Source organism: Pygoscelis adeliae, unplaced genomic scaffold (genome assembly GCF_000699105.1).
Source record: "Pygoscelis adeliae isolate BGI_AS28 unplaced genomic scaffold, ASM69910v1 Scaffold902, whole genome shotgun sequence".
Taxonomy (NCBI): Eukaryota; Metazoa; Chordata; class Aves; order Sphenisciformes; family Spheniscidae; genus Pygoscelis; species Pygoscelis adeliae.
This window is the reverse complement of record NW_008824280.1, coordinates 165,998-175,807: the sequence shown is the minus strand read 5'-3', so window position 1 is coordinate 175,807 and position 9,810 is coordinate 165,998. Positions and strand designations below refer to the sequence as shown.

Here is a 9,810-nt window from a genome sequence, read left to right as displayed (position 1 = left end):
TGCAACGAAAGCTACATCTCCACGGGATCTGTCTACACAGACACTCTCAGGAAAGGTAATCTGAATTAAAGACAAGGCAGGATTACTTAAAACTTCACAACCACCCTATTAATGATTTGGGATTAAAGCAGTCACCACACTGTTAAGTGAACACGACCCCACACAGGAGGCTTAATGCATGTTAATTAATCGCCCTGGGATAAAAAGTGAATTTGGCTTAACACCCTCTGGGTCACTAGCTCCAGCAGGAGGAGATAGTGATGGACAAACCTTAAACGTGACAAAACCCAGGAGCTGTTCTGAATGCTGCCTGGAACTGGAAGAAACACGTCCTGATGCTTGTAAGATCCCAGTCAAACAAAAAGAGCAATCTTGGAAATGGAAACTAAGGATCAGGCTTTTCTGAGCACTTTGTATGTTGGATTTTGCCTACATGATTCATTCGTTAGTAGCCGCAGGGCTGGAACAGAATGCAGACTGCCGAGCCTCCGTGTTGTGCCTGAACCACAGGGCTATTCCTGACAGTTGACTCGCTTCCTCCTCCTGTCAGCACCTTGCCAAAATTACAGCAAAGGGGAAGCGGCAGTGGATCACCTCTCTCTTGTGAACCGCAGTGAGGGAAGAATAACTCTTTGAATCATCCCATTCTTTCCTTAATTCCAGGTGACTGAATCACTCCTGACTCACAGCTCCCAGCAATGGCCCTGACTCCCACTGGGGTCAGCTGCGCAGTTACCTTCCCGTTGCACTCAAGCAGATGCAAGCTGCCGGCGGGGGCATACAGACAAAATGCTGCCAGTGACACACGGAGAGACAGACAGGCACCTTCCACGGGCTTGCAAAGGTCGTAAGTAAGCATACGTGTTCATTCATGCTTTACATGCAGGCATGCACACTTGTTAAGGCAAATAAGGGCACACTGGTGTCAGATTATCCGGAGAATTCAGAGCTACCTCTAATGAGGACTGGGCGCTTTAAAGTGCTTGTCACTCAGTGTGACAGTGGGCAGAGTTTTACCTCCCAGGAGTTCAGCATCCAGCATGCTGAGCTGCCAGCGTTTCTGGGCTAGGGGAGCATGAGACAGTTGCACCGCTAACTGCAACATCTGAAAATCAGGAGGGTGCTTTTGTTTAACTACTGGTGCAAAACAAAAATCAGACCCACTCTGTTTTGGGAAAAAAGAAATCTTACGATGCTTCAAGTCTCCTGCTTATTAACCAGGCAATTTTCCAAGAAAAATGAATTTGCCTTGGTGGGAAAAAATGAGCAGTTGTAAGTAATTCAGTGTTGGCACGTTCAAGTTTGGAAGTTGAGAACAGTGGATTTTGTTGCATTCATGACAAAGCCAAAGGGGAAGGGCAGAAAGTAATTCAAAACAGAAATGGAAGATGAAAATTAAGAGTGTGAGCATATCTCTCATTAAAAAAAACCCAAAACCCACAAAAACAGAACTCCAACAAAAACTTTTAACTTATTTTGAGCAAGCAAAAGCTGACAGTAGTTTTCACTAGGTTTGCACAGCTTTAGTGTGTAAAAAGACAACAAATTTCTGTAGGGAAGGACTTACATTCTTGCACTTTTCTAGCATATGTCCAGGGACACATACTATCCAGTGGACACACCAGCAGGTATGCTTTTATAGGACTGCAGGCCAGCACTTAACGCAAACACAAGCACCCCCTGCCCTGGGGAAAAAGCCACTGTCCCTCTCTCCTAGCCCCTGGCTCTCACACGCATGGGATGGGAGCAAGCAGGGAGGGCAGCTGGAGAACTATGGATGCAGTTGTCTCGACTCTTCCAGGGAGACCCCTTTGGAAGTCCAAACTCACATACCTTCTGATTCACGTACCTGCCCGGCTGCTTTCCGACTGATTTAAGAGAGGGTTGATTGATAGCCCAGATGCGAGGGGGCTTCCAAAAATATGTGAGGAAGGGAGACTAAATGTTGAACCTGCCAGTGAGAACACCTACATGGCAAAACAAGGAGGGAGAGAGAGAGAAATGACTTCTCAAAAGTGCAAGAGGAAAATAACTTCATTATTCCATCTCCTCCGGACTCTTGAACCCAGCTTGCTCATGAGAGAGAGTGTTAAAAATATCTCCTTGGAAGCCTCGCTAGACAGTCGAAATCTTCCCAGACCCATCTCAGAGCCAAGAGGTCTGAATGAGCCATGTTAACACTGAGGCTGTAAAACTAACTCTCTCCTCCCTGTAAAACACCTCTCACAGTGAGCTCCCAACAAAGGACAAGGCTCTGTCTCCTGGCACATGCACAGCCCACCCAGCTGGGACATGTGAGCCCTCCCACCGAGTTATCTGTGCTGCAGAATGAAGGTAGGGCTGGCACTGGTGGCAGGATCCAGCAGGGGACGAGCAGCACGGGACACAGCACACACCAACAGCCAGGCCTCTGCTACCTGAGCGCTGTCTGTGCTCCCTTACAGTCAATGCAAAGCAATGCGTCCTTTTAGGTTGCAGTTCCTCCCACCCCAAAACAGGCTGCGTGGGCTGTAACACAAAACTGCCTACATCTTTCTACCGACTCTAAGGGAAGCTGCAGTTGGCAGCTCCCCTCCAAACTGAAGGAAGAGTAGCTGTTCCCAAGTGGAAAAAGCAACTCCTCTGTGCCCACAAACTGGCCCTGCTCTGCCACTGACTGCTCTGTCCAACGCTCTCCTGAACTACAGTCCCTCTCCTGGTCCTGATGTTCTTACCTGCGTGGTGGAGACCGAGGAGGAGGAAGCTGGGATGGTGCTAGCAAAGGGAGACCGGTTGAGCTGTGGGAGAGACGACGTACCCTGGTGTGCCAGCAGGCTGGAAGAGAGGGGTGTACTGCACACAGCTCGGAGCACTCCGCCCCCGTGGGAAATAGGGTCCTTGTTACTGGTGTAGATCCCTGCAAGGGGAGGAGACATGTTAGAGAGCCACGCTCCCCTTCGATGGCCTGGAAGCAGCTGGTTTTCTGCAGGGCTTGATCTCAGAAAGGGAGGGTGGCACCGATGCACAAGACCAAGTGTAACATGCACTTCAGCATCTCATGGCCCGGCATGCAGCGAGGGTGGTCACAGCCCACAATCCTTCTATCAAAAGGTATCACAAACTTTTCCAGCCTTGCCCCTGCCCCCCTCTTGTTTGCTCCTCGCGCCCCGATACAATCCGACAGAGAAATCACAGCATAAAGTGACTCACCAAAGGCACAAGTCAGTGGCAGAAGGGGGTACTCAGAGAGTCCCACTCTCCGCTGCTCGTGCTAGTCAAGAGACCACACTCTTGCTGAGCTAACCTGTTCCCTTCCGTGATGCCCAGGGACCACAGTGGGGCACGGACAGATGAATGAGGAAGAAAGGGTAAGGAGAGAGCTGCTGCTGAGGGAGGGGACCCATCTGACTTCCCCTTGGCTCAGGCATGCGGCAGAGGCAGTGCCCAAAGCCAGGTTCTTCAGAGCCCTGCCAACATCTCTCCGCAAGAGAAGAATGGGAGAACAAGCAGGCAGGAGAGCAGGGCCTGGCAGCCTCCTCCTCTTTGAAACATCCCTTTGTTGTTCCAGGGGGGAGGCAAAAAAAATTGGCCTAAGGTTATGATTATGGAAGTTGCATCAATTCTTGCAGCTCCTCTCCTCTCTCAGGCAGTGCAGACAAATGGGCCAGGACTCCCAGGCGCACACGACAAAATTATACCTCCCTGCCTTGCAATCTGACCTAAATCGGAGCATCCGAAAACAACCCACAATAGACCTATGACAAGTTCTGCTGCCAGAACAGTGTTAAACCTCAGCCCTGAGCAGCAGGCCCCTCCTCTGCCTCCTGCCTTAACCCTTTCCTGCCACATGTCCTGGCTGCCCTCATCCCTGCCAGGCCAGGGAAGGGGACCCAGGCTGGGAACAGCTGTAAGCCTCTCAGCAGAGTTAATGGTGTGCCAGTCTCCCAACCCTACGCGGATGTGGTAAGACCAGGATGAGAGGTTTTGCTTTTAGAAGAGGGGTTAAACTTGAACCACTTATGAGAGTCCCTCATTTGGGGTCAGATTGTGGTTGTTCCGGTTTGGCCTGTGAATATCCCTCTCTATCGCTTTGGAAATTAAACTCTGGCTACCTGAGGTTTTCCAGCACTTGAGCAAAAAGGGTTTGAAATGCCCCCCAGCTCAGATCGGCAGCCCAGCTCCAACGATAGAGAAGCTGACCCAGAGGAGATTCTAGGATGAAGGCCAAGACGGAAAGGGGAGACCCAGACGTGGATTTTTATAGCTCCTGGGACTGAATTAAAGGGAATGGACTCTGTGCAGACAGGTCCAGACACCAGCCAAATGTGATGAAAAAGACAGCAGGGCTGGGAGGAACTGTGCACACCTGGAGCCCTAAGGGGGAACATACCTGAACCCAGCAGCGGGGACTCCATGCTGAGGCTGGGCAGATTCCCCGTGTGGCTGAAGGACCGTGAAGAGTTGCCGATGCTGGAGCTAACAAGAGAGCCCCCGGAGAAGGGTGACGAGGAAGTAGACGTGGACCCAGCCAGCTGGGCGCCCAAAATCTCTTTGCTTTTGCCCCCTTTCGGCCTGCCAGGCCCATGTTTGTTCTTCTTGCTACCCTTGTGCTTCTTTTCCTTCAGCACCTCTCCCTCCTCCATACTGAGGGATGGCATGCGCTTGTGGCTGCTGCTGCTCCCGCTGGCCCCACTGCTCCCCACCGAAGGGACGCTGACAGGGTTCGAGGCTTTGTAGTCCACAGGGGAAGCATCACGGCCTCTCTGCTGGCTCACCGCGGACGTGGAGAAGCGCATGATAGACCCAAAGCCTGAGAAGATCACCTTCTGCTCAAAGATGTCCCCCTTCTGGCCTTCATACAGAGGGGAGCAGTGGGAAGAAGAAGAGGAAGAGACAGGCTTCCGGTACTTCTCCTCGTCCTGCTCAAGCTTGGGGAATGTCACAAAGTCCTGGGAGCACTGCAAGTTGCTGCAGGAGGTACCTGGGGGAAGCACAGGGGAAGCAGATATAGGAAGGCTCGTGGTGGCAGTAACTCAGCCCGTAAGGCAATGAGAGCACAGTCACAATGCAGGTCCTCTGGCACAGGCTAGTTACTGAGCTGAAGGACTTCTTTGTCACCTTCCAGCCCTGCTCCCCCGCCCCCGTTGCTTTGATGCTCTCTAGCAAGCATGAGAGGTGCACACCAGCAGCTTCATCCTATCCAAACGTGCACGTGTCTGCTCCCCCAGGCCCTGCATCACCACTGTGCCTCCAGCCCCGACTAGGGTCCCAGGAGATGAAACATGCTAGCCATTATGACAACAGCTCAAAAAAGAACTGAGCAAGGTCAGAGCAGATGGGAGCCCTGCAAGGCTTTGACTCAAAGCTCAGGGGAGCCTGGATATCAGGTTTTGGCTCAGGTCTCTCCACTAGTACTCCTTAAAACACTGCTGCAGACAGTACCACCTACAGAGGAGAGGGCAGGTGCTGCCCATATTGCCTGCGCACAGTATCCCTTCCCTCCTTCCTCCACTCAGACATCTGGATCTGTTTTTCCTTGTAGTGCAACAGGCCTGCACAGGAGGGGAGCTGTAACACTCATCTGACTCAGTTCTTCCCTCTGTGCATGGAGTTAGTAGCAATAAGACTTTTCCCTTTCTCTTCAAGGGGTTTAAAGAAAGAGCCGTCAGCAAAGTTTCACAGCACTAGCTGGCGAACGGCTAGCTTTACAGATACAGAGATATCAAAGAGGAGCAAAGCAAAACATCACCCCCATTCTCCCCTCCTCTCTTGCTTCTCCTTCACCCCTTACCTGCAGGCTGGAAGGTCCCACTGGAGGAAGCTGAGCTGAAGCCAACTGAGCTTTTCCCGCTTCCCGTCTTTTTCCCCTTGTGGCTGCTGCCATGGCTTGAGGACTTCTTGCCTTTCACCTCCGACCTGCCGACCTCCGAGGTCTCTTTGCTCCCCTCATGGTGGCTGGTGGAGCCCTGGCAGCAGCAAACACAGAGGTGACTCACTCGGGCCAGATGTGGCCACAGCAGGGGCTCTTTTTACCAATTTCCCCTTAAGAGAAGTAATTGCCCCCTCTGCCCACAAAGCGATGGTCAGGTCACGTTACTCAGGAGAGAAAAGCAACATTCCCCTCTACTGCTGCTTGGTGGCACCAGGCTTTATACTCCTAGGGATTACGCTCATCCCATCTAACTGCAGGAAATTAAACAGGGCACTGACAATCAGGGCACAGACATCAGAGATTCCCCCGCATCGTCAGCAAAGGGGAGTACCTCAGAGGGTTATTCCGCCCAAATAAAATCTGAATTTGGCTGTGATTCAAGCATATATTTCAGCTGCATCTCTCAGGTGTGCTATCCTCAGCAAGGTCATTCCACCCGGGGGAACCTGCTCATCCTTGTGCTGTGATGGGAGTTTCCCTGGGTTCTCTAAAGCATCCACTGAAGCACCTCCACTGCCAGCCCAGGGCTTTCCAAATCTACTGCAGTAAATATTTCACAGTGACATTGTTAGAGCAGCATCAGAGCATGCAGCAATAGATGCTATCCAAACCCCATATAAGCCTGCAGGAGACATGGAAGCAAGGGGGATGAAGAGGCTGGCCAGATGCTAGGAAATTCAGGAGCTTGGGATGAGAGAGAGAAGTGTGGGAGTTTAGCAGGGGGAGAGTGGAACGAACTGAAAACCAGATCCCCCGGGGCACCCACGCTAGGATATGAAACCTTCATCTTCAAGTCACTTCAAAACCAAACTAGCAGTGTTCAAAGATCACTTCTTGCAAGACATTACTGCAACCAATCAATATTATAGATATAGTTCTAATGTGACGGCTACAGCCGAAAATGTAACACCTGTACATTAGTGCAAACACCTTTTATTTCTTACTGAGCAGATACAGGGAAGACACAGAGAAGCACAATACCTTTCTTACATTCCACTATCCCTGACTCCAGATGACCTCTTCTTGGGGAGAGCTAAAGAAAAAAGGGCTTGTAATGCAGACTCATGAATGCCCAGATAAAAATCTTTCCCCATTCCTCCCACATGGTTTAATCACTCTGCACAAGGCAACAGCTGGCAGCCTAACACACACCAGATGTGCTGGGAATATGAAAGACAGGAGGAAGGGAGTGGTGGAAATTAGGGGGGAGAGGAGGGGGAATCTGTATTTTCTCATCACAGACTCCTGGATGTAGGAGATTAAGCCTTCTTGATTTATGAGCTCAGAGGGAGCATGAAAATCTTTCCGACTTTCCACATCTGCCTGGGGAGGGAAAGGAGAGCAGTGTCTGGGGGCTATGGGAAGCCCTGAGACTGCTCATGAAGTCGCAGGAACGAGATGGCTCATGTCTCAGCAGAAATGCAAAGCCCCGAATTTTCCCCCCATAAATTCACCTCTTTGGAGCTCCGCACAAGGTGCACGAGGCCACAGAAGGGCAGGGGGAAACCACATGAGAAGACATGTTCTAAATCCAGAGTGTCAGGAAGGGAGTGCAGGGCAAGTAATGAATTAGTGCAGGGTGGAAGGGGGAAATCTGAGCTGGGAAATAAATCTTAATTGCAAAATTAAAGGCAAAAAAACCAAAGAGGGTAAGAGAGGCTGAGCTGGCTCAGCTGAAGACGGTGAATGGACACTCACCTGTAGGGCTGATCTGACCTCACAGACCTCCCTGAGAGACTCCCAGAGATTTCACGGGCAGGATTTTCCCACCTCCTGCCAAACGCTATCCTAGATATTGTTTGCCAAACAGGTCACAGCAGACAGATCTGTATGATACTACCACAAGCCCTCCTCACCACAAAGGGCCCTTCTCTAGCAGCCATTCCAGAGAGCCTGAATTTGGGGCAAGGACCCAAGCGTTGCAGCCAAGAAGCAAAGAGAGGGAAACTGAAACCACACTAAATCACTTCCCCTCTCTGTGCCTCTGTTTCTTTCCCACTTTGCTCCGTGGAGCCTGCAAGCTCTGTGTGGCAGCGGAGCCTTCCAGGAGACACACGTGGACTGCCAAGCACAACACAGCCTTGATCTGCAGGGGAGGGGTCTGCTACCATAATGCCAATATTAATAACAGTAACGAGGGCTGCAGTCCCATCGCCTCCCTAACGAAGGAGATTCTCCAGCTCAGGGCTGCTGCCTAGAGGGAGCAGGACTGGAGAAACCTGCGTGCCTGCTGCTTGCCTTGTGCATAAACAGAGGTCTCAATCTCTGGATCATCGGCTTTTCTCCAGCATCGAAATCTGTGTGTGTGCAGAAACACCAATGTTTTGTGTGCTGCAAACAGGTGTGTGGGGGAGGGCATGCTGCAGAGGAAAAAAAAAAGGGAAGCACTGAGGAAGTGAGAGCTCTCTTTCAAAATGAGGCAGCAGCTACATTTCGAAGGTCTATTTAAAGCAACCAAGTGAAAAATATTACCAGAATAAACCTGCTGCCCCAGCTGGAGGTGACAGTCCGATGGGGAAACTCCTGCCTCAACCCAGGAGCCAGGAGAAGTAGGACGAAGTCGCAAGGGCACCCAAGCACAGGCATGCACGCACCTCCTCCCCCCCGGCACTCGCTGTCCCCCGAGGGGCTGTACCTGTTTCCTGGCCTCTCTGTGACACTGTGCAGCACCCCAGCTCTTCATTCATTAATTTATTTATGGGAAATCAGAAGAGCATCTCTTTGCCTCCTGATTGGCGGGACGAGCTCCTAGAGGGAACCACTGACGAAATACAGAAGGGGTGGGGGAGGCTGGCGCCGCGTCGGAAACACAGAGCAGCTTTGCCCTGGATTAAACTACTGGTGAGGGGAAGCAGGGAGGACACGAACGAGGAACAATGCGACAAGAGCAGGAGCTCCTCCAGCCCACGCACCACAGGGAGATGTGCTGAAGCAGCCACCCAGGCAGGTTGTAAGCATCAGCTGCCTTTCCACGCTGGATCACTAGGTAGAGGTCAGACAAGTCTCCGTCAGGGGCTCTGGGCCAAAGCGCTTGTACAAGCTACGGCACTCGCAACCTTTACCATGTCCTTCCCCTCAACCTCGAGATCAGGCAGCACTGTGCTGCTGTTCTTCATAGGCGGGGATAGGAGACATAGATGGGCTGAAGACCGTATTTTTAAGTCCCTAATGTCACTGGCAAATTCCCACTCACGTCAGGACAAGGGATGCTAAAAGGCTCAAGGATTCTTACTGCGAATATCCATGCTTTGATTAGCAGGGGTAATCATCAGCCTTCCCCCACAAACCCTGACCCCATCCCAGCAACTGTGAATTTGCCTGAGCCAGGCACAGGGCAGAAGTTCCCAGGATCTGTCAGCTCCAGGCCAGTCCTGGGTAGATGCTGAGAGCTCAAGTAACAGTGGGAAACCTGGAAAGTCTCCCTGCCTCGGGTGGCATCTGCAATCACGTGCTCTTCGCCCTGCTGTGCTCCCTCTCCAGCACCTGACCGGGAGAGGGTGGGTGCAGGGAGGCCTTGGCATCCACGGCTTAGATTACAAAACCCAGAGCAAGCCAGATGTTGCAGCCCAAAACACATAGCATGTGTGAGTGTGTGTCAACAAGTGATCATGATGTCTGCAGCTGGCAGAAGAAGGCAGCTGGGGTGGCTTGCAATCCTGCAGATTTACTGCAAGTGCAACAGAGAGCGGCAGGATGGCTCCCCAGGGGCATGTGCAGGGGGAGGGGAGAGGCACGCTGCTTGCTGTTCGGCTGTTCACTAACCCCGATCCCAGCAGCAGGCACCAGCTACACGGAGAGATCCTGAGCACAGAAACTGCCTCCTGAATTTGTCTGGCGGTGTGTGACTACGGAGAGGGAGCAGCCTTGGCTGCCAAGACTTACTGGTGAGACTCATTGCT

General features: G+C 51.8%; 1 protein-coding gene across 1 annotated transcript in view; it reads right to left on the bottom strand.

The window, feature by feature from the left end:
- Nucleotides 1–9,810, bottom strand: part of MLLT6 (myeloid/lymphoid or mixed-lineage leukemia (trithorax homolog, Drosophila); translocated to, 6) — a 64,056-nt gene that overhangs the window by 8,532 nt on the left and 45,714 nt on the right. Inside the window, exons 9-12 of the mRNA XM_009335295.1 lie at nucleotides 5,771–5,945; nucleotides 4,370–4,960; nucleotides 2,715–2,896; nucleotides 1,850–1,967 (exon numbers count right to left, since the gene is read on the bottom strand). Coding sequence (XP_009333570.1) covers nucleotides 1,850–1,967; nucleotides 2,715–2,896; nucleotides 4,370–4,960; nucleotides 5,771–5,945 — 1,066 coding nt within the window. The remainder of the gene's footprint in view (nucleotides 1–1,849; nucleotides 1,968–2,714; nucleotides 2,897–4,369; nucleotides 4,961–5,770; nucleotides 5,946–9,810) is intronic.